This window comes from Nyctereutes procyonoides, unplaced genomic scaffold (genome assembly GCF_905146905.1).
Source record: "Nyctereutes procyonoides isolate TBG_1078 unplaced genomic scaffold, NYPRO_anot_genome, whole genome shotgun sequence".
In the NCBI taxonomy this organism is placed as follows: Eukaryota; Metazoa; Chordata; class Mammalia; order Carnivora; family Canidae; genus Nyctereutes; species Nyctereutes procyonoides.
Genome location: NW_026575036.1, coordinates 6,867,286 through 6,892,261, shown reverse-complemented (window position 1 = coordinate 6,892,261; position 24,976 = coordinate 6,867,286). Strand labels below are relative to the sequence as shown.

At 37.5% G+C, this 24,976-nt stretch overlaps 1 protein-coding gene across 8 annotated transcripts in view; it reads left to right on the top strand.

Annotated features, from left to right (window-relative positions):
- ABCC9 (ATP binding cassette subfamily C member 9) overlaps positions 1–24,976 on the top strand; it is a 149,626-nt gene that overhangs the window by 114,150 nt on the left and 10,500 nt on the right. For all 8 annotated transcript variants that reach the window (XM_055318744.1, XM_055318743.1, XM_055318746.1 and 5 more), the window contains 8 exons: positions 1,376–1,468; positions 5,524–5,626; positions 15,505–15,606; positions 16,193–16,313; positions 17,932–18,062; positions 18,788–18,866; positions 21,620–21,728; positions 23,085–23,188. In XM_055318744.1, the coding sequence (XP_055174719.1) occupies positions 1,376–1,468; positions 5,524–5,626; positions 15,505–15,606; positions 16,193–16,313; positions 17,932–18,062; positions 18,788–18,866; positions 21,620–21,728; positions 23,085–23,188 (842 nt within the window). The remainder of the gene's footprint in view (positions 1–1,375; positions 1,469–5,523; positions 5,627–15,504; positions 15,607–16,192; positions 16,314–17,931; positions 18,063–18,787; positions 18,867–21,619; positions 21,729–23,084; positions 23,189–24,976) is intronic.

Here is a 24,976-nt window from a genome sequence, read left to right as displayed (position 1 = left end):
CTGAGTAGTATTCCATTGTGTATATATCTTCCTTCTCCATTCATCTGTTGATGGACATCTGGGCTCTTTCCATAGTTGAGCTATTGTGGACATTGCTGCTGTAAACACTGGGGTGCAGGTGCCCCTTAGAATCAGTACCTTTGTATCTTTGAGGTAAATCCCTAGTAGTACAATTGCTGGGCTATCGGGCAGCTCAATTTTCAACGTTTTGAGGAACCTTCATACTGTTTTCCAGAGTGGCCACACCAGCTTGCATTCCCATTAACAGTGTCAGAGGGTTTCCCTTTCTCTGCATCCTTGCCAACATCTGTCGTTTCCTGTCTTGTTAATTTTAGCCATTCTGGTTGGTGTGAGGTGCTAGCTCATTGTAGTTTTGAGTTGTATTTCCCTGATGCCCAGTGATGTTGAGCATTTTTTCATGTGTCTGCTGGCGATTTGTATGTCTTCTTTGGAGAAATGTGTGTTCATGTCTTATGTCTATTTCTTGATTGGATTATTTGTTCTTTGGGTGTTGAGTTTGCGGATTCTCTATGGAATTTGTATACTAGCCTTATCTGATAAGACATTTGTAAATATCTTCTCCCATTCTGTCAATTGTCTTTTGGTTTTGTTGACTGTTTCCTTTACTATACAAAAGCTTTTTATCTTGATGAAGTCCCAATAGTTCATTCTTCCCATTTTAAATCTCACTAGCATCACAGTAATTGAGAACTTTTAAAAAGTCTCTGATGTAGACTATCCTAACTCACTTATTCTTTTTCATCCTTTACAGTCTCCCAAGTCATGTTGTTTAAGCACAGCCTGATCATTTTATTTCTAGTGGTTTTGTCCAGGCCACTCAGAATCCTCTGCCACCTAGTCCCACCTCTCCATTATACAACCTTTCCCCACGTCAGCACTTGCAAAGGATTCTGGGCACCAGCCAGATTGAACCTGCCAGGTTCTTTAGTCTACTGTATTTGCTCTTGTTCTCATAACTGGAATGCATTTTTTTTTGGTCTGTTTTGTCTGTTGTTGAAGTTTTCCTCAAAGCTTAAGATTTGTCTTAAAGTCCACCTGCTCAAAAAAAAATGTTACCCATCTCCTATGTATGAGTTAATCATCCATTCCTCTGTGTCCCAATAGCAGTTAACTATAGTTGCTATACAAAGCAAGTAATTTTTTTACATCACAGTGTATATTTAGCCTGAATCAAAATTCATTATGTACTCATGTTTCTCTTCCTTTTTAGGTCATAAACTGTTAAAGTTTTTGTTAACTGGGTTCTAGAAGAAATTACTTGCAGTGACAAATAAAAACCCTAATTTAGGTTGAACATAGTAGCCTCTGAGCCTGAATGCACATGAAGTTAATTTTGTACTTCTCTCTGTTCTAGGGATCTCCAGGAACTTGATGATAGTACCCAGCTCCCTCTGCTTTGCCACTTCTCAGAAACAGCTGAAGGGCTCACCACCATTCGGGCATTTAGGTGAGCAAACATATTTTCATTTTGCTGATTAGGCAATTACATCATCAACAAATATCTATCTGCAAATAACTGATAATGGCTACCATTCTTTGGATGCCCACTGTATGTGCATGCCACTGTTCTAAATTAAAAGAAAGAAAAATATGGCAATAAATATTCAGAGTTAGTCTAATCCTCTAAAATTTTAACAAGAATAAAGAAGATTGAAACACCATATTGGGAATATACTAACTGTGTAATGAAGACCAAGCTTGTCAATTCCCTAGCCTCAGTTTCCTTATTTGTGAAATGGGGAAATCAACTTTGGTTCTTAGGGTCATTGGGCTAAATGACAAATGTATGGAAAGCACTAACCACAGTGATTAGCAAAGAAGCACCCAATAAGTTAAAATAAATATATTAATAGCAATAATAAGATAAATACTACTAAGCCAAAGATATTTTAGTTTTAATCAATGCTCTTCAGTTATTACTGGTAATCAATAAGAACCCAAGATTTTTTTATCAAGAGTGTTTACTTACCACTCAGAAAATTATCTGCCCTTATTTTTCCTGTTTAAGTAAACTCAGAATAGAAGGTGGCACCATTGAATATTTCATTTAATCTTGGAAATTGACATCTTAAAAATTATGTCTTTTTGGAGCTCTAACTGCAAATATGTTGTGATTTCAATTAGAGATTTTTCTGACCTAAGAAATATTTATATTATTGTATATATCAACTTAAGTCAAAAAGTCAAGGCTTTTCATTTACCTTCTTTGCTAGACACATGAACAGAAATTAGCATGATTATTCCTAATTTTACATGAGGAAAAGTCTAAGTAGTTGTAAAAAGAACAAAATACTATGTGGTAAACTGCTTCAAGGCTTGAATTATAATTGGAAGAAACAAAACAACCCAACTTTTATGTAGAAGTATTTATATCATATTTATCCAGATATACATCTTCCAGGTATCATTTCTAAAGTAAATATTAAGTACCACAAACATCAGCATTTTTAAACTAAAGGAGGTTTTAAAACTAAAGGAGGTTTTAAACTAAAGGAGGTTTTAAACTAAAGGAGGTTTTAAAACTACAGGGATAGTCCTGTTGGTATAAATAAAATTCTAGAGTCTTTACATTTGGTGCTCTTGGTCAAAAATCAAGCATGTTCTTTTCTATCCATTTCTTCCTTTCTTCCAGGCTACCCAGAGTCCCCAGAGTCTTCAGCTCTTTTGGAAAGTTAGTATTTACTGATTAGGCTGCTTTTCCTCCCCTGCATTCAGGGTTCGTGGTGTACTCATATGCAGCCGTGAACTCCCTCAAGTAGTTTAACATGAAAGTATCACAGTTAAATTAGACTGAGATTTCAGTGACCTTTCCTATTTTTTTTTTTTGGTCCAACAGAATAAAGGTCTAAGAATGTTCAGAAGATGAGCTGGATATGGATGAAAAGATACAGACTGAGTGTGTCAAAGTTTCCATTAGGAAAACAGAAGGTTTCTTGCCAAATAGAAACACACAGAAAGAATGTTCACTGCATTTCCACCCCTCCCCTCTCGCTGCTGCTTCAGACTGTTGCCAGTTCCATTTACAAACTCTTTAAGAGTGTATCTGAAACAATATCCCAAAACTAAATGAAGAGTAAGAAGAGTCTGGGACAAAGCACTTTGTCAGATTAAAGTGTTTGATGTTTATCTCAAATGTAGCCCAGTGGCTTCAATCCAATGAGCCTCACCTCCAATCTCCCCATTACCACTGTCCTCTAGGGAGAGAACCCTGTCTTGAGCCCCTGAACACAATGAGTTTACTCATTTCTGTGCCTTTGCTCTTGTTCCTACTGCTCCGGTGCTCTGCCCCCTCTTGTTCACCTGACGAACTCAGCTCATCCTTTAAAATCTCACTCAGATTATCCTCCCAGTCCTCTGTGAAACTTTGCTTAATCCTCCTTCTCTTTCCATCCTCCACTCATTCCCGTCATCTTGACCCTCTGGTCAGTGCAAATCACTCCCATCGTTTATATTCAAGTAGCATTTTGCACATAGGGCCATTATATCCAGCTTCTGTTTTGCAAACTCCTTGCTTGTTAATACTGTGCTTACCTCCTTCACTAAAGAGTGGGCTCCTCAAAGGGAACGGGATATGTCTTGTTTGTACATATATATTCTGATGTCTCACATAGAGTTGATGCTTGCTAAATGTTTCTGAATGAACAGATGAAAAACTCCCTAACACTGCAAATACAGAAAGAGTGGTCCTTACATGGATATATCTCTTTGCAGTTCATATCCATGATTTCCGTAAATCCTGTAATCCTGTGAGCCAGCCTACCTTTTTATTATTCACTTGTCCCATTTCTAAAAGGGTCATCACAGAACAAGGTGGCCATGTTGCCAGGAGTGCCCAGCCCCACTTTAGTGAGTTGCTCTTTAGTGCAAGTCCTCCTGTACATGGCATTTAGGTCAAGGCTACAAACTCATAACTCAAAATGAGGTAATTATTTGGCTCTGATTGCCAGATCCTTTGATTATTGAAGATCAGATGTTGTTGTCTGACTCAGTTATCTGATTTATCTAGTTTGGCATATTGGAATGATCAGATCAATTGGACAGACATCAAGTATCTGCTTTATATTGGCCTGTATGGATGGCTTCGTGGGCCAAGTGAACACCCCACCCAGAACTTCTTCATTTCATTTGACATAGTTATGGTTTAATATAAAGTTTTGCAAATTGATTTGAAGATTCGAGGAAACTTGAGGCAGTCTTTTATCAAACAGGGATCCTTGCTGGGCTGTCAAATGAAACTTGGCTATTCCTTATGAACATAATGCGTAGACAAGTGGTCCATATAAGAATAGTCACAGCCGGGATGTCTGGGTGGCTCAGCAGTTGAGTGTCTCCCTTTGGCTCAAGGCATGATCCCAGTTTGGGGATCGAGTCCCAATATCAGGATCCCTTGAGAATCTGCTTCTCCCTCTGCCTATGTCTCTGCCTCTCTCTGTGTCTCTCATGAATAAAAAATAAAATCTTTTTTAAAAAAAGTCACAGCCACAGAGAATGAATAGACCACATTTTGACGTGACATTTCTTCCAACCTTCAAACCAGTTATTTTGATTATATTATCCAGCTTTCCATTGTTTCTTATTCAGGGAAAATAACTGAAAAATGAAAAGAGACTATTTTTGCTATTTAGAAAGATTTATCACTGTGTAGCATGCGTTCTATGGGAAAGCAACTCACATGTTCAAATGGACAAGATTTTTATTAGAAGTTTCATTTATAACATGGATTACACAGAATTTGGTCTGACGATTTTGATTTCCAAGAATGAACTGAATTTGATCAGGGATCAATATCTAAACTGTTTTTGTTATAAAAACCCTGTAAGTAAGTACCATAGACTTGAGAGTTCCTTTCGTGCAATGACCATCCTTACAAATATTTTAGAACCTTGAGGATAAGATATCTCATCTAACAAGAACATCCGCCACCTCAAAGGACTGTCATCCTCTACTTCTTTCCATTCAGTTCCTTCTTTGGTTCCTAGAAACACCAGGCAGAAGAAGAAATTTAAAAGTATATATTTGCCTGTTTCACATGCATAGTTTCCTGTCTTCCCTGGTCCCCATCCATACCTCCCACCCACCTCTAACTGTGTTATTTGGTAAAATAAAAAGTGCAGTAAAAAGTAGGCAGAGCATATTGCATTTCTGGACAACTTACTCTACTTTTTGTAAGCCCTTGCAACATAGGCCATGCCTTGTTTTTGTGGCTACAAAATTATGTGGAAATTTATGAAGTGATCTTTAATAGGATTTGTCATCCGAAAGCTTCCTATTCATAGCAGGGGTCTGAGAAAGGATGAAACACCGGACCACACCCTCTCCAGTAAGCGTGCACCAAAGCAGTAGTAGCTGGGCTTTATTTTGAAGTAGGAGTCCATTTCCTATTCATTCCATCCCATCTGTGTGTGTCACTGTGTTGAGTAAATAGTGTAGTAGTAAGTGTGACTGTTTCTTATTATTTCCCCTGTTGTGTGGCTAACATGGTAATATTTTTGTTTTCTACAGGCATGAAACCAGATTTAAGCAACGTATGCTGGAACTGACGGACACAAACAACATTGCCTACTTATTTCTTTCAGCAGCCAACAGATGGCTAGAGGTCAGAACGGTACGTTCATTTCATGATTTCGAAATGGAAACCAAACAAAAAAGGGGGCTGATGCAAAGAGGGAGACAGTTGTAAAAATTAGTCTTGTACTGAGATTCACACTAACTTCATTTTTTCCGGACATTAAAATAGCTCAGGTTGTTTATGTTACAGATGAAATTTGTCATAATGTTTTAGTTAATGGCAAGACAAATAGCCCAAAAAGCAAAAATTCATTTTGTGTTCATTAGTCTCTAGATTACATAAGTTAATGGAATGGCAAATGTTTGTATAACTTCAATTTTTTTTCAAAAGAGCAAATTTGACAAGTGAACAGATGTGTACTTGTTTCCTTCACTGAGCAGGAGAGGCCTGGAAGAGATGGTGACTTTCTATGTTTTAAGCCAGTGGAGGATCATGTTAGCACAAAACGTAAAAAGCTGCAGTTAATCACCTCTTGCCTTCTTCTGTCCCTAAAGATAGAGGAGGACAGGCACATGCTTTGGCATCATACAGACTTGATCTAGCAAGTTAATTAATTTGAGTCCATTCCTCATCTGTAAAATAGAAATAAGAATATATACTACATGGGGATATTAGGATGAAAAATAATAATATAAATCCCCTAGTTAACTGACTAACAAGTGCATTCAACAAATGTCTTTTGAATGAATGGATGAATAAATAAGTGAATGGAAACAGCACCTGCTGTGGTAAGTGGTTCATAAGCTAGCCAGCTGGAGTATGGACCAGGAGATGGATGGAACACAAGTTCCAGAAAGGAAGGAAATGTAATTTGCAGACTGGTCTGCATAAACCACACTATAAATATGCTACTTTGGTGGTAATGATGAGTTGTCTGTAATTTTTTAAAAATAATTGTCTATCCATTTGTCAAAAAGAAAAGGAAGTTTATCTGTACTATTATAAGGACATCGTGTCTACTAATTAAGCATCCTACCATATTCAGACTTTCAAAACTCAACAGACCAGAGAAGATAGATAGAAAAAGGAATTTGATGAGGCAGAAATGAAGAATCCCAAGTTATAATCTGAGTTGTTGATGGATGGATACAGGTTGATATGGATTCTTGGACCCCCTTTGAGCTTAAGTTGTCATGATTTCCCACTGATTTTACAGAGATTCTCTTCTACTATATTAGTTATAATGTAGAAATTACTCAGTGACATAATACAATTATATTTTACAAATTTTAGAGAGAACCATTGATTGTTGTGAGAAATTCCTTCCAAGCTGTGGGGACAGGGAAAAGGGTCTCCTGAATTACCTATAGATAGCATAAAGGCAGATGAAGTGTTGCTTAGGATTTATAACAAAACCAAGACATTATTCCTCAATCCTATTCAGACCCTAGTTCCTTGTTTTAAGCTTCTATTTGTTTTTTAAATTTGTTTTCTTTAAGGAAGAAAAAAACCCCAATCGTATCTGAATAACAGAATTAATCATGAAATAGCTTAATGAAAGAATGTCCCCAGATCATAAGAGAAAATGTCAGTAGTTATCTTTGTTATTTGATTTTTCTTAGGTTGGAGATTGAGCATGTTTTTTAGGGGGTGAGTGTGTTTGCTTTGGACTTGAGGTGAATGTCTGACTTGACTCCTGTTTCTGCTCTTTAGCAGCTCCTACTGTCAGGTTAATGGACAAGTGTTTAACAGAAATCCTCAAGCAAACCATATGTTCTGCTCTCATAGCCAAAGACAAGATATTAGAGCCGTCAGACTGCCAAGAAAAGGGAGGTCAGGAAAAACTAGAGAGAGTGGCCAGATTGAGAATGGCTTCCTTCAGTTTGACTCACAGCTCATTACTCTAACCCCCATGTGAAAAGGCAGCAGACCAACCTGAGTGTAAAAGAGTTCTAGTTCCAGCTCTAGAAATGTAAGGAAAATACTGATGTTTGAACCACGAAACACAGAGTGTTCCATCCCTTCTGTCACTTGATAATTCAGTTGCTAGTGTGTCTTGTCTTTGTTTTCTGTGTATTCTGATCCTGCCAAGATTTCCTATCTAGTCTCATTACCAGAGCTCTCCCTTAAAAACCATTTTTTTTTAAAAAAAAGAATCTTTTGCTTCTATTTCTGATGAGTAAAGGTAAGTTTTGGTAAGGAACTTGTTGATTTATTGCAAAATTCCAGGTATTTCTGCTGACAGAAATCAAGGTCCAAAGTCTTTGATGTATGATTTGTCTCCTTTACCTAACCGTATGTGTCAATAAGTTTCTGTAGGTGTGCATACACGTGCACACACACACACACACACACACACACACACAGTCATCCAATTTAAAACTAGTCAGATTCACTCTCTCTTCTAAGTACATCGAGAGTGTTCATTAGAACCAGGATATGATTTAGAATATGTGAATATCAGAATATTTATTTGAATGTAAATGCTGTAATTCAAGCACAAATGTTACAGTAGGAGTATTGAATAAGCTAACTAGATAACTCCAATTAGGAAGTAACCGTTCTCTCAGTCGTACACATATGAATGACCTCATTACTACTGTGCTCCTGCGGGCATGTCCACATCACTGGAGACAAAATTGCAGTGTGAAATAAATGGATCTTGTGCCAGAAACACGAATGTTGAGATACAGGACCTTGGAGAGTAGGGTGTGAACTGTTCTCTGACCCCCACGATTGGAGATACTCTACCTTGTAAGTCATTAGAAGAATAAGTAATGAAAATTTCTGTTTGGCCCAGTGATTCTGCACTGATCTTACTTACCCACAATATCAACACAACCCCTCCTTTCTCCATTCTTTGTCATGTTACTCAGTAAATTAGCAAAAATATCTGCTTATAGCAAGTGTCCTTGGAGTTCCCAGAGCAGAAACACAACTGAAATGGTACAAGGAAGGTTGAGGCATTGGGCATAAATCAGAAGAAGCAAGAAAAATTTCTTGATGCAGATCTGGGGATTTCACCAACTCTAATTCATGGACTCATCACCTTCGTGAATTGAAAGAGGAGAAAACTTATCACAGTTTTCTGTGGCAATTTTTCACTTCCTTTCCTCTTAATTCTCAGTTCGAGCTTTCGGAAGCAATGGCACTGAATTCCCGGACAGAAAATCTCAAGGAGAAGAAAGGAAGAGAAACCAGGGGAAAACACTTTCAACTGGATTCTGGAAGATCCATGAGCCCTATCCAATTTTTGTTTATTCCCTGATTTATTTTAAATACATAGCTCCTGTTTCTTTTCCCGATCAAGCAAGAGCTAAGACAATCACAAGTTACTCCATTTCTGTGAGCAAACAGCTTTCCCTATAGAAGATATAGCCCTGCACACCATATTCACTTCATATTCATTCTGAATTAGGAAAAAATAAAGATCACCGTACACTCACATCAAAAAAGGGACAGGAGAATAAAAGAATAAAATAATTTGGCTGGTGGTTGAGGAGCTAGACTGTGACCACCCAGGTTGCTTTGGCAGAGCGGGGAGTGTTTCTCCTCTGGGTGCCAAGTGAAGTGGGCCACAATCATGTGCAACGTGTCACTACAGCCTAACCTTTGAAGGCTGCTTACGTTCTTTTGTTCAGCACGGCATTTGCTCTTCAGCCCTCTCCACTAAACAGTTCCAGTTCTTTGGCATCGGTGTTTCCATTTGCGAAAATTGTGTAACTGTATCTAAAGGCTCTCTTTCCAAGGCTTTGTCTTGCTGTGTGGTGAAAGGATAAAAGAAAAGTCACACCAGGAAGCCAAAAAAGAAAAAAGAAAGTCTTTAGAATCAACAGGCTGAAGTGAAAATAGTCTTCAGGATGAGCCTGCATGAGCATCGATTTTATGAAACAGCACGGAGCTTTCTTGTGTGTTCTTTCCTCCACCACGGGCAGGCATGCACCTATCTTGTCATTTGGAGGCCCTGATATATTTTCGCAGATCCTCAGTGGTACCAATGACTGGTACTTCTGAGGGCTATATATGGAAAGGGATTGTGTTGCTGTTAACTATTTGCCAGTCTATTCTATAGGAAATTACAGTTTTCACTGTAGTCTGATAGATGGATCCACAGCATCGAATCACTAGAAATCTGAGAAAAGGCCTTTCTTTTGACTTGGAAATCAAAAGCTTTTCCCTGGAGGAGTGTGTGGAATTCACAAACTCGATGGAAGTTCTAATTTCTCCCTATACAGATAAAATGTTCTGTGGTGGGGCCTCCTTTCAGAACTGGCAGTTCCCATATGCTGCATAGCTTCTGCTTCCTAACCTGAATCCCTCAGTCCATTGTATCATTTTGACCACAGGTGTTTTTTCTGCTGAACTGATTGGTGAGGATGTGTGGGGGACTAAGCAGTAGAATCAATGCTGCTAGTGGCCCCTAAGTATTTGCTCTCCTCGTGTAAGTTCTTCAGACCGGCTGCATCTCCTTTCTTAATTTATTGCCTTGAAACCATTTTGTTGTTCATGTTTGCAGAGAAAGAAGATGTAACTGTAGAATCACTTTGTAATTCATTAAACTTCTGTGGAGTGGTAAAGGAAGTGGAAAAGTAGGAGGCTAACACAAGCTCTTGCTATCTGACAATTTCACCTGTCTATACTCTTGTACAATTTGAAGGAAGTTAATGGAATTTAGTGATTTTGCTATGAGTTTTCTGGATAAACATAGTGCACAAAGGAGCTTCCTTTCTTATGCTAATCAAGGTAAAATTCTGATCAAATGCCTCCAAAACTTTCCAGATTCATTGCAAAAAAGGTTTTGGTTTTGGTTTCATTTTTGTTTTTTTTAGAAAAAAGATTTTTGAGTAGTGGTAATAATCCAGGAGTGAGCTGAAAATATCTAGTTGGTATAACTAGAATGATGAATATTTTTATAACAAAATAACTTTGTTATAGCTATTAAACTGCAGACATACTGGCTTTTAAGCTCTCATATCTATTTGAATTTAGTAGATTTTGAAAATGGGTTCATCCCCTGAAAATGTTATACTATAGGAAACTATACCTTATTGCTGAGATGTCAAAAACGTTATCTTTATACATTATTGTTAATAAAAAAATGAAACAAAAATAAAATAAGATAAAAACAGGGAGGCAAACCATAAGAGACTCAAATATAGAGAACAAAACGAGAGTTGCTGGAGGTGAAGTGGGTGGTGGGGGGATGGGTGAAGTGGATGGTGGACATTAAGGAGGGCACTTGGGATGAGCATTGAGTATTGTATGTGGTGCACTGTATATTAACTAATTTGAAGTTAAGTAAAAATATATACATTATATTTATATATAAATTTTGACATATTTTATATACTGGACTAATAATTAAAATCAATCATACTGGGAACCTTACAAGTAGTTTTAAAAACATCAGCCATGTGAAAGAGAGCCAGAAAATATATATTAGCTCACATTTACTGATCAGCCTCCTCCCTTCCCTCCCTTCATGTTTTAACTTCTCCTGCTGGCTTTATGGCAGGATGAGGCTATCTATCTATTGCCAGAATTACCACTTTAATTCAATAGAAAATAATTTAAATTACCATCTAACTGTATCTACCATTTAGTTCTATATAATGAGTGAATCCAGGCCTTGATATAAAATATAAAGATTCCATGGTCAATTTAATGGGTGGGAGGTTTGAGAGAAAGAGAAAGAGGAGAGAGAGACAGACTTGAGTGCATAATGTTTTGCATTTCCTTTATAATATTTATATTAGGCCAACACTCTAATTTCTGTTTGTTGAAGCTCAGTGATTATTTTGTTATCCTTTTAAAAGAATGTATGCAATTTTGAAAAAGAAAAGCAAGTTGGAGGCATCACAATTCTGGACTTCAAGTTATGTTACAGAGCTGTAGTGATCAAGGCAGTAAGGTACTGGCACAAAAACAAAAACATAGATCGGTGGAACAGGAGAGAAAGTCCAGAAAATGGGCCCACAGCTATATGGTCATTTAATCTTTGACAAAGCAAGAAACAACATCCAATGGAAAAAAAGTCTTTTCAACAAATGGCCTTGGGAAAACTGGACAGCAGCATTCAGAAGAATTAAATTGGACCACTTTCTTTACATCATACACAAAAATAAATTCAAAATAGATGAAAGACCTGAATGTAAGAGAGGAAACCATCAAACTCCTAGAAGAGAACCCAGGCAGCAACCTCTTTGATCTCAGGCATAGCAATTTCTTACTAGACATTAAGTTTCTGGAGGCAAGGGAAACAAAAGCACAAATGAACTATTGGGACTTCATCGAGATAAAAAGCTTCTGCACAGTGAAGAAAATAATCAACAAAACTAAAAGACAGTCTTCAGAATGGGAGAAGATATTTGCAAATGACGTATCAGATAAAGGGTTAGTAAACGATATCTAAAAAGAACTTACCAAACACAACACCCTAAAAAATAATCTAGTTAAGAAATGGGTAGAAGATATGAATAGAAATTTGTCCAAAGAAGACATCCAGATGGCTAAAGACACATGAAAAGAAGCTTAATATCACTCATCATCAGGGAAATACAAATCAAAACTGTAGTGAGATATCACCTCAGACCTGTCAGAAAGGCTGAGATTAACAACACAGGAAACAACACAGGAAACAAGGTGTTGGTGAGGAGTGGAGGAAGGGAAATCTTTGTGAGGTTCCTCATAAAGTTAAAAATAGAACTAGCTTATAATTCAGCAATTGCACTACCAGGTATTTATCCAAAGAATACAAAAATACTGATTTGAAGGGACACATGCACACCAATGTGCAGCATTATCTATGATAGCCAAATTGTGGAAAGAGCCCAAATGTCCATCGACTGATAAATAGATAAAGAAGTGGTACACACACACACACACACACACACACACGCAGAGTGGAATATTACTCAGCCATAAAAAAGAATGAAATCTTGCCATTTTTAACGATGTGGATAGAGTGAGAATGTATTATGCCAAGGTAAATAAGTCAGTCAGAGAAAAATAAATATCATATGATTTTACTCATACATAGAATTTAAGAAATGGAACAGATGAATGTGGGGGGATAAAAAAGAAAGAGAGAGGCAAACCATTAAATAGACTCTTAACTATAGAGAACAAACAAGGTTGATGGAGGGGAGAAGGTGGGGGGATGGGCTAAATGGTTGATGGGCATTAAGGAGGGTACTTGTGAGGAGCACTGGGTGTTATATGTAAGTGATGGATCACTAAATTCTCCTGAAACTAATATTACTTTATATGTTAACTAAATGGAATTTAAATAAAATATATGTATAATTATACATTATATATATATATATATATATATATATATATATATATATATATATATTGAAAGAATCAGGCTCTTCTTCCCAGTTAAGGTCAGCTGGGAGGAAGTGGAGAATAGAAATTAATAAAATGCCTTATTTCAAATCCTTAATGTGTACATTACCCACAGAAATTTCTCAGAGGCTGAATGGCATATTTCTTTATATCAAGCTTAGAAGAGGGCCTTGTTCAAAGTATCCTCTAACACAAACTTACTCTCTCAGACTCATCACAGAAACTTCCTATGAGTCTTTTTAAAAAGATATAGAAATTATAAATATACAGTGTAACTTCAGAAGTATTAACTTTACACAGAGGGCTGGAAAGAAAAATTCATATTGCTGTAAATATTTTAGAAGTATTTTGGGAGCATGTTGGCATTTGTCAGATGTTAAGAGTGGCCCAAACTGGTTAGATTATGCATCCATGTAGTTGTTGCTTCAAATAAAGTGAAAAAGAAAAATAACTGTCTAATTGGGTTGTGACAAGTTGTTAACACATGATCCCATTGGAAGAAGCAATCCAAGGAGTATTTACTACCTCTTAGGAACTTACTGCCTCAAGAAAGTAACTCTGCACAATTTCTTTCTTTATTTTTTGTAAAGATCATGGAAATCATTATGGAATTAAATTTTAGTGCCTCTTTTAAGCTTTGATGTTTTACAACACACATAAGCTTTTAAGCTTGCTTCAAACATTTGAAAATCATCCAGAGGAAAAAAGACATCCTGGTACATAGAGGTGGTAAAACATAATAGGTATTTATTATTTTTTTTTTAGTCTTTTGGAAGTCTTTGAATTAGGTATCATTTCTATATTCCAAAGAAACTGAGTTTCAAAGGGATTTAAATTATTTGTCTGGTAATTGGCAAAGTCAGCATCTGAGCCCAGATCTCTGAATTCAAGGTTGGGATTATTGATTGCTCCTCCAGAGTCAATCTTTGGAGCTGTTTTAAAAAGAGGCAGGAATGCACACATGTGAACTGATTTGAGTAACTTCATTTGTTAACTCCAGTATGTTAAACACTAATCATTAAAGTCTTATCACCTAATTATTAGTTGTTTTTTTTTGAGAGATCAGAGACATATCTAGCTAGAAAGATCACACATGAGATGAGACTTGAAAGAGTTCTAGAAGTACTAATGCCTGAAATGCCTCCAGTTTCTTGGACATAGGACTTAGCAGCATGAAAAGTTTTTAAGATTTCTTTTTCAAATGATAAGACATAATAATGGCTAAGAGTGCCAGGAAATGGAGAAGGAAGTAGTATTCGAAAATGGACATATGTGGGGCACCTTTGGGTGGCTCAGTGGGTTAAGCATCTGACTTTTGATTTCAGCTCAGGTTATGATCTCAGGGTCATGAGATCAAACCCTGTGTTGGGCTCTGCACTGGGCATGAAGCTTGCTTAAGATTCTGTCTCTCCCTCTGCTCCTCCAGCACCCCTACTTCCAACCCATCCCTGTGCTCTTTCTTTCTCTCTAAAATAAATAAATAAAATCTTTAAAAAAATAAAGATAGACAGATGTGCCCTGTTTCTTATTTGAGTTAAAGACTGGCCCTCAGTGATTTTTTGAAATTTCACAAAAGAGTTTATCACTGAGCCATAGACAATTCAAATGCTCTAAGAGAGGCCCACATTTCCCATTTATGAGCACATGTAACCCTTATTCTTATTTATATGGAATCTGGAGATTTAATGTCCCAGACTCTGAGCCCAGATATTTGACAGTTTAGATATGAATCTCAACAAGTTAACCAGATGCAAATTTTTGCAGAGCCCTTACTATATCACATAAGGGAGCTAGATCACAACCCAGACATAAGCATACAGGAAATTTAAGGTAGTAAATCAAGTTCCTAAATAATTACTTGTCTGGCAACCTATTGTGATAGGAAGGAGGGCACAGGGGAGGGGAGGAGAAAAAGAAATCCTACTTCTTTTTTTTTTAATTTTTTTTTATTTATTTATGATAGTCACAGAGAGAGAAAGAGAGAGAGGCAGAGACATAGGCAGAGGGAGAAGCAGGCTCCATGCACCGGGAGCCCGATGTGGGATTCGATCCCAGGTCTCCAGGATCGCGCGCTGGGCCAAAGGCAGGCGCCAAACCGCTGCGCCACCCAGGGATCCCAAGAAATCCTACTTCTGACACTGGTTGGGCCACAAATTGCAGCTGAATTTCTGGCAAGTTATTTAACTTCCCTGAATCCATTTCTGTATAGATATAATGAGAGCATTATATCACTGAATTACCCCCACTCCAGCCCTAATATGGTGAGTTGGCATTCACCCATATCTTAGGTAGTCTTCCTCAGAAACTTAAGAGGACACACAAGAAGTAATGTACTGTTTCAGTGATCACCTCTCTAAATTGATTGGGCTCTTTTGTTTAAGAACTCAAGTAAAATTGGGGAGCCTGGGTGGCTCAGTGGTTGAGTGCCTGCCTTTGGCTCAATTCATGATCCTGGGGTCCTGGGATTGAGTTCCACATCAGGCTCCCTACAGGGAGGCTACTTCTCCCTCTGCCTGTGTCTCTGCCTCTCTCTCTCTGTCTCTCATGAATAAATAAATAAACTCAAAAAAAAAAAAAAACTCAAGGAAAATCCTTTAACATTTTTTCTTGCTCATTTCTAGGATTATCTGGGAGCTTGCATTGTCCTCACTGCATCTATTGCATCCATCAGTGGCTCTTCCAATTCTGGATTGGTGGGTTTGGGTCTTCTGTACGCACTTACGGTAGGTATGGAAGAAAACATTTCTTTTCACGTAGTGGTGAAGGTACTATAGTTATCATCAACTCTTATTCATGGATATAAAAGGAACAGATTAACACTCATAACTACCTGACATCTTGCAAATAATAGGAGATGGGGGCCCAAAGCCAATTGGCTGCATTTTAGGGCAGTGTGGATTCAGTTCTGATAATGCAAATTGATTTTTAGAAACTCCTCAAAAACAACAGGGAGCACACTCCCAAGGCTGAGATCCCTGTCCTAAGTTGTTCACAACCTATTTGGGGACACTAAAATGAATACAAATATAAACAAGATAGATGCAAACAGAGGTACATACAACTTGTACAGGGAAATCAGAGGACAGTTTAAAAACACTGACATGTGAGGACCCTTGAAGAAGAGTGGGCACCGCCTTTGCCCACTTGAGCCCATGACACTCTCCCTGGTCTCTAATATCTTGCAGCACTTATGAATTGTACCATATGATGTACACTAAGTGTCCAAGCCATCCTATCCTAAAATTTCCAGTGATTACAAAGATCGTTACTTCATTTAAAATGTATTTTTTTTTTTGTCACCTGACACAGATAACCAATTATTTGAATTGGGTTGTGAGGAACTTGGCTGACCTGGAGGTCCAGATGGGGGCAGTGAAGAAAGTGAACAGTTTCTTGACCATGGAGTCTGAGAACTATGAAGGCACTATGGGTATTGTTCTGAATATTATATTGTTTCACTTAAATATTTGTTTTATACAAATAATAGTAGTTGTGTGTCAGACATATTGTTATTTTTGCTTTTGTTTTCCACTTTAACATCCAGAGAATCTCTTCTCATCTTGACTTTGCTTTATGAGTTACACCTGAAACGATATGACTATTTAGGCCTGAAAAGTTTGTGATACAACCAGACTCCAAGTAGCTATTATTTAGTAATATTTTTTTAAAAAAATTTAAAGTATTTGGACTTTATTACACTCATTACCAACCTATACTATGAACTATTGTGTCCTTCTTTCTCAAGATCATATTAAATTAGCTATCAAGAAACTTGGATCTTACTCACTGAGATTCTTAGCTTTGCTTAAAATAAGATTGGCAGGGGAATGCCTGGGTGGCTCAGTGGTTGAGCATTTGCCTTCAGCTCAGGGCATGATCCCAGAATCCTGGGATCACGAGTCCCACATCGGGCTCCCTGCATGGAGCCTGCTTCTCCCTCTGCCTATGTCTCTGCCTCTCTCTCCCTCTCTCTCTCTCTCCCTCTCTCTGTCTCTCTCTCTCTCCGTGTCTCTCATGAATAAGTTAAAAAAATCTTTTAAAAAAAAGATAAGATTGGCAGGAAATTCAATACTGAAGACAGAATGATCTTTCTTAAATTCAAATTTCATGCTTAAAATACATTATTTTGCCTAAATCCTTCAGTAGCTATCCAGGTCTTCAAGGACAAAATCCAGATAAGTTAGCTAAGATTATTAGACTCTTCATTAGTCGATCCTTGTCAACCTACCTGGTTTCCTCTCTCATCATCTGTCCACACGCCTTTTACTCTGGGCCATAACAACATGCTATGGTTTCTTTCTATCTTTATTTTCTCCATATATTTTTGAAACCAATCTCCCCATCCCTTATCCTTTGAGACTCATCTCAGGCACCATCTTCTCTTGAAACCTTCCTGGCACACTCAGGTTACCACCATCTATGCTCCCAGAGCACCTTGGGTTGGACTCCACCATGTACTATGCAGTATTGTAGATCCTGATGCTTCCCCCCGGACAAAAGGAACACTTTGAGGCATGTCTTTCATCTCCATATCCCAACATCTTACACAACACCTCTCACGTCTTTGATCAAACGTTTGATGACTGACTGACTGATTGAACAAATGAATCAATTCAGAGATGAACTATCTTCAATAGAATCAAGTGATGGAATGCAGAAAAGACATGATAGCTCATTCTTCAAAAACACACAAACACACAAAAAAACTGTTTTGAAAGTTCATAATCAATAGGCCTTTATTCTGAGTGTAATTTTAATTTTAAAAAGATACAGAATTTGGTTCAGTATTACTTTAAATTTATAAAAATGTATATGTTTGTATGTATAAATGTATGTAAGTATTTGTATGTTTCTTCCTGCTTCTTTTTCCTTCCTTCCCTCTCCATCCTTCTCCCTCCCTCTCTCCCCTTTTCTCTCCCTCTCTTTTCTTTCCCTCTCCTTTCCCTCTCTCTCTCTCCCCTCCCTCTTTCTCCCTCTGTCTTCCTCTCTCTTTCCTCTCCCTCTCTCCTTTTCTCTCTGACTTGCCTTACTCCACCTTCACCCCTTAGACCCTTCTCAAGTTCCAGAACATTGGCCACAGGAAGGAGAGATCAAGATTCATGACCTGTGTGTCAGATATGAAAATAATCTGAAACCTGTTCTTAAACACGTCAAGGCTTACATCAAACCTGGGCAAAAGGTATGGAATTCACTGCCATTTGTTTCATACAAATCAGTGGATGGAGCCACTAGGTCACTACCTAAGCTCTTGAGACATTAAGCCAAGTACAATCTCACTGGGCTCGCATAATACTCCCTATACTTTAGAGGTCAAATTATCTACATAAAAGAGAAAAGAGAGAAAAAAGCAGGATAAAATACATGTTCTCTAAGATGTATTGCTGTTTATTAGTCTCCCATAAAGATCAAGGAAATCAACTATATGTGTATTTTTCCAAATTTCTGGCTTCTGGCTCATAGCCATATCAGACATCCCCTTCATAACTTTAGCATTTGTCCTAGTTTTAGTCCCAAAATGATTTTTTTAGCTACTTTAAAAAGAGAAAATGTGCATAAAAATTGGAGTCAGTCTTTTTGTTATAAAATCATCACTTCTAAGATAAAATCAAATACTTATTTATTAGGCTCACTATATACTAAATGCAAAAATTAAGCCATTAAGGGAAAACAACACAACCACATAAAAAAGAGTTAGAATGAAATCATTAAACATTTGGTGAGGACTCTGTTTTTATCTTAATTATGATACAGAAAAGAGACCTAAGAAAAGAATGAGGATTTATTATAATTATTTAAATAGAGGTGCAGTCTCACCATGGTATCTTGTCTAAATTAAAAAAATTTTTGAACATTTTATGTCTTTTTTTCTGAGTCCTTTTCTCTCTGGGTGATATTTATTTATAGGTGGGCATATGCGGTCGTACTGGCAGTGGGAAGTCATCATTATCTCTGGCTTTCTTCAGAATGGTTGATATATTTGATGGTAAGTCACTAAGTTTTTTTCATTGGCTATATGGTGCTTTTCGTTAAAAAAACGCAACATCTGGGGCAGTGGTTGAGCATCTGCCTTTGGCTCAGGGCATGATCCAGGGTTCCAGGATCGAGTTCTGCATCAGGCTCCCTGTAGGGGAGCTTCTCCCTTTGCTTGTGTCTCTGTCTCTCTCTCTCTCTCTCTCTCTCTCTGTGTGTGTGTCTCTCGTGAATAAATAAATAAAATCTTAAAAAAAAAAAAAGGAAAGAAAGAAAAAATGCAACATCTGGAGCGTGTGGGTGGCTCAATCAGTTAAGCACCTGCCTTCTGCCCAGGTCATGAGCCCAGAGTAATGGGATGGAGCCCACATCTGACTCCCTGCTCAGTGGGGAGCCTGCTTCTCCCTCTCCCTCTTCTGCTCCCTCTGCTTGTGCTCTCTCGCTTTATCTCTGTCAAATAAATAAATAAAATCTTTTTTTTAAAAAAAATGCAACATCGATTTACCTAATCCCGCAGAAATAAAAAGCAAATATTTATAAGGACTTTGTGTCCTACAACCCATGGATTGAGGCAGGTGTCCCAGATAAATAGTCTAGAAGAATAAACATAGAATTGCTAATAAAATTATTAGCTCTAGGGGATCCCTGGGTGACTCAGCGGTTTAGTGCCTGCCTTTGGCTCTGGGCGTGATCCTGGAGTCCTGGGGATTCAGTCCTGCATGGAGCCTGCTTCTCCCTCTGCCTGTGTCTCTGCCTCTGTGTGTGTGTGTGTCTCATGAGTAAATAAATAAAATTTTTAAAAAATTATTAGCTCCAAACTCCCCTCTAGAGATTTTTTTTGTTGTTGTTAAAGATTTTATTTATTTATTCATGAGAAATACACAGAGACAGAGAGGCAGGGACACAGGCAGAGGGAGAAGCAAGCTCCATGCAGGGAGCCCGATCCCGGACTCGATCCCGGACTCGATCCCGGACTCGATCCCGGACTCGATCCCGGACTCGATCCCGGACTCGATCCCGGACTCGATCCCGGACTCGATCCCGGACTCCCGGATCAAGCCCTGGGCTGCAGGCAGGCGTTAAACCGCTGAGCCACCCAGGATCCCCTAGAGACTGTTGTTAAAGAATTCTAACAAACTGATAAAATGAAAACAAAGCCATCCGTTTTGAATAACAGTAGATGAAGGTGGCATTTCAAGGGGAAGGGAGAGAAAGGAAGACTGTCTTGCTTTGCTCAAACTAAAAACATCCATTTCCATCAAAGGAAAAAAACACAAGGAGGTAAGTGATCTGCATTATTAATTTAGGTGCACGACTCTTACCGTCATCTTAATAACATGGTTTAATGATGTTGAACATTTTGTGGGGTGGTAACCTGCAAAGTGCCAAGCACATGTTGACAGTATACAAAAATATTTACTCATCCACAAAATTATTAATAATATGATACATGGAAATAATCCTTGCTGTAGAAGAAATATGACGCATTATTTAGTCTATCAAGTGGACTATAAATAGGCCAGCACATAAACCATCTTGAGTAAAAGGGGCTCCAGCAATGTGCCTGATCATTAGCTCAAGAAAGTGCTTCATATTATTGTCTGAAATGATTGCGATGATTATTGTACCTCACATTTTTATTGTACTTGACAGTTTGTATTATTTAATTTAATCTATACAACAGCTCTGCGAGATGAAGAGGTCATTTTATGAACAACAGAGATGATCTACAGTAATTGCAGTCTCTTTGGGGTTTAGATTCAGGAGCAGAGTGGGCATCAGGCGCTGAGTTAGCAGCTTGCTCTTCCACGGCTAGTAGTAATACACAGATGCTTTACAGACTTTCAGTGGATCTGCATTAGAAGTCAGTTACATGATCCAAAGGCATGACACTTTTCATTAAAAAAAACCAAATCTATAGTTATAACTGAATGTATTAGATTAGCCATTTCCTCATGAATCCAGAAATGTGATGTCAGGCCCCATGTGACTATCAATGACTGATTCTCTTGTTTAGCATTAAGCTATTCAGGTTTTAATAGATAATGTGTGTTATTCCTGAATGAAATTTTGAGCTGATCACCTTGCCTCCTCTTGCATCTAAATCTAGCTGGAAAAGAGACTCCACTTGGCATTCTTTGCCTGGCTCATTTCGTATGCCAGTACTATCTTTGCACAAAATGGTATGATAAAATAACCTATCAACTTGAGGGAAAGACATCAAGATTGCACAAGTTTCTAATAAATCTAAATACACTATGGAGAAATTCATTAAAAGTTGGTATCTATGTCATAGAATTTCATTTCTTATTTGCAATATTCTGTACTGTTCAATCAATAAAAGTGAATAATTTAGACAAAAGTCCCTGTCTTCAAGGAGTTTTTATTCTAGTTGGGAGAGAGAGACAATAACAAAAGATAGGTAAAGGCATAAAGAATATCTTGAGAAGGAAAATAAAGCAGGGAACTAGGAAATGTTGGAAGGAAGAGGACCTGTTAAAGAGAAAAAGTACTTTTGGTTTGTATGAACCATTGAAACTGAATAAGAACTAAGAATCTATTTAAGAGAAAATATATAAGAAAGAGACAATATCACCAAAATGTATATTTTTCTTAGAGATGCATAATGATGTTTGTAACCTAAATGGAAAGCTTCATCTTCTGAGTTGCAACCCTGAAGTAGGAAAGTACTTTCAATTTGTAAATGAATATTATTTTACTTTTGATTTTACTACATGCCTGTAATTTTTTGTTTCTGTTTAACAGGAAAGATCGTCATTGATGGAATAGACATTTCAAAACTACCACTGCACACACTACGTTCTAGACTTTCAATCATTTTGCAGGATCCAATACTATTCAGTGGCTCTATTAGGTGGGTGATGTATTCAACAGAAACCCGTATGTCTCAGGGTTTACCTTTTGGCTCTTAGAAGGGTTTTACTCAGAACAATTTTTCAGGTGGGTGTGAATGACATTATCAGGATGATAAAATGAAATATTCTGGCCAACAATTTGGTTTGGGAAACCCTAGAGTTGCTAAAATAACCTACAGAAGCCAGTCCTTTATGTTTTTCCAGGAGCTCTGCTCTTTCAGTTTGACTCCACAAAAGTTACTTTTTCCTCTGTACTTGGGGCAGTGATTCTTGGCAGACATTTCTAAGGTGTTCTGTCCTACAGATATCCTGCCTATCACTTATGCATCTGGCTTGGGCTCAGCAGATACTGAGTTCAGTTAATCCCTTGATTCCCTCATCTCTCACAATTTTTCTTTCAGCCAAAATTGCTTTAAAGAAGCTGCTACAATCTTCTCCGTATCTAGTTTATGATTTCCCACAGAAAGAAAAAAAGAATGGCGGTATCTGGTATCTACTATCTGCTAAGTGCTTTAAATATATTGTCTCTATATTTAAATATATTGCTTTAAATATAAGTCCTCAAAGCACTGCTCTAGTGTACATATTATTATCCTCATTTTACAGATGAGAATTTTGAACCTAAGAGCAGCTCTAACTTGTCCAAGTTTATACACTTAGTAAGTGGTAGAACCACAATTCTAAATAAAGTTTGACTCCAAAGTCCGCTATGGCATTATCCATCAGGTCATGTCTCTCATTGCATCAATCCTTTGTTCTCTCTTGCTCCCCTCCTCTACCTTAATTACAAAGAAGTACTCCCACTTCCTTTTGTCTTGAAGAGAAAATAGATGTAAGATCACTCAATATTCAGCTGTAAAACCACTTTAATTAAAAGTTGCAGATGTATCCAGTTATTTAGCAATGCCATAGTGAATTTATATGTCTGATTAGATTTATTGTGAAGACCAGTATTGTGGTTGGTGCAGCATGGTTCTTCTAAAGTAACATTACATGTTCCCATATAACCGTCGGTTCTGTAAAACACTTTGCTAGATACTATTCAGGTTACAGTAAATGTAATATGAAAGTGGATAAATCCACATAATGAATTTTATTATGTCATATCTTGCATATAATCTTACTAATTATATGTCAGAAAAAATTTTTCATAACATTAAGGTCATTCATTTATTCACTCAACATGAACTGAATGCCTGCTCTATCCTGAGCACTGTTCTAGGTACAAGGGATATAGCAATAATCAAAATAAATATGACTTATATTTTAAGGAAAGAACAGCAATAAGCAAACATATGTAAAAATTCCTTTATTTTTATTTATTGACTAAACAACTTATTTTTTTTCCCCTACAGATTTAATTTAGATCCAGAGTGTAAATGCACTGATGACAGACTCTGGGAAGCTCTAGAAATTGCTCAGCTGAAGAATATGGTCAAATCCCTACCTGGAGGTCTAGGTATATTTTCTAGACAATACATTTATTTTTACATATGCAATTAATTCTATATATCTCTGTGTTTTAGGCTAGAATCACAATGCATGCTAAATTCCCTTATATTTAAAATAATCTCCAAAAGATCATTAGGACACTTCAAAATCTAATGATTTTGCATTGAATGAAACTTAGAACAAATTCTGTTCTATATGAACATTCCATAATATCCCAGTCAGTAGATTTAACTCTTTAGTCTTTTCATCTTTAGTGGTACAGGTAAATTTGTTTTATTTTTTTTTTAAAGAGAGTGAGTACACATTCCCGTGAGAATGCAAGTAAGGGGGAAGAGGGGCAGAAGGAGAGGGAGAGATAGAATCTCAAATGGGCTCCACACTGAGTGCAGAGTGTAATCTCAAGATCCTAAAATCATGACCTGAGCTGAAATCAGGAGTCAGTCGTTAACCGACTGAGCCACCCAGGTGCTCCAGTAATACAGGTCATTTGAATCAGAATATTTCCTTGTGGTCATTCTACTCATGTGATCTACATGACCCCTGACCCCCAGTAAGTGCGTAAGAGGATTGAAGAGGCTGCTAGGTTCAGAGTAATCAATACCATGTAGGAGTAGGCAGTTTCTCCACATTGGCAGCCATTTTCTTTGTTGACAGGAGGACCTACCTATTCCTTATATTTATGGGACATAATTTTGTGAAGATATTATGTTCTATGACCTTGCTGCAATCTCACTTTTAGCTACCCTTGTAAGGGATAAACCATACTCAAACAATCATTGATATAAATTTAGTCCCAGAGAGAGACAATTTCTGGCAAATAACTCATGACAGAATAAAGTAACAACATGAATAATGAAAGAACATGATTAAGAAAACAACAAAACGTATACAATGCAGGCTTTAATTCATAAAAATGATGAATATCCCTAATTTTGGGCTTCTGCTTTCTTAAAATCTGAACTCATTTAAGAAAGCAGTTAGAAAGATAAGAGTTGGTTGATACTCTAATTTTATTTTATTTTTTTTTAATTTATTTACGATAGTCATACAGAGAGAGAGAGAGAGGCAGAGACACAGGCAGAGGGAGAAGCAGGCTCCATGCACCGGGAGCCTGACGTGGGATTCGATCCCGGGTCTCCAGGATCGCGCCCTGGGCCAAAGGCAGGCGCCAAACCGCTGCGCCACCCAGGGATCCCGATACTCTAATTTTAATACATAATATGTAGTTGCCATATTGATTGTGTTGTTTTGGTATTTAAAAAAAAAAAACAGCTCACAAAATAGCACCAAGTTTATTTGGGAAGGAGGGCCTGCTCAGAAACAATACCTTTTGTGATTTTAATTAAGTCCTAAGGGAAAGGCATCCCACAAACAGAAATGAGATACCATGTCTTAAAGGATAGCTTTATTAACCTTGCCAGGGTCAGACTGTGGGAGAAATTCCAGGGATCTGGATGAACTTTCCCATTATAATTTTGATGTCTTGCTTGGAAAGCCCAGCAAGTCTACTTGAGAAATTGATAATGCATACCGACCCTTCTCCTGTGGTGTTTAGATCTTTAGTAATTGGGAATACAGGCAATTATGACTTTTTAGTCCTCTTCACTCAACACAAAAGACGTATGAACCTGTTTTGAATTATGAGCACCGTGTTCAAGGGTTATGGTACAGCGTATGCAACAGGTGATTATACTTACACTATGTAATTGAATGTTGTTTATGCTCATTCTCTACATAAAGATTACATCAATTGTTTGATAAAGATCTGGTTCAGGGACACCTGGGTGGCTCAGTG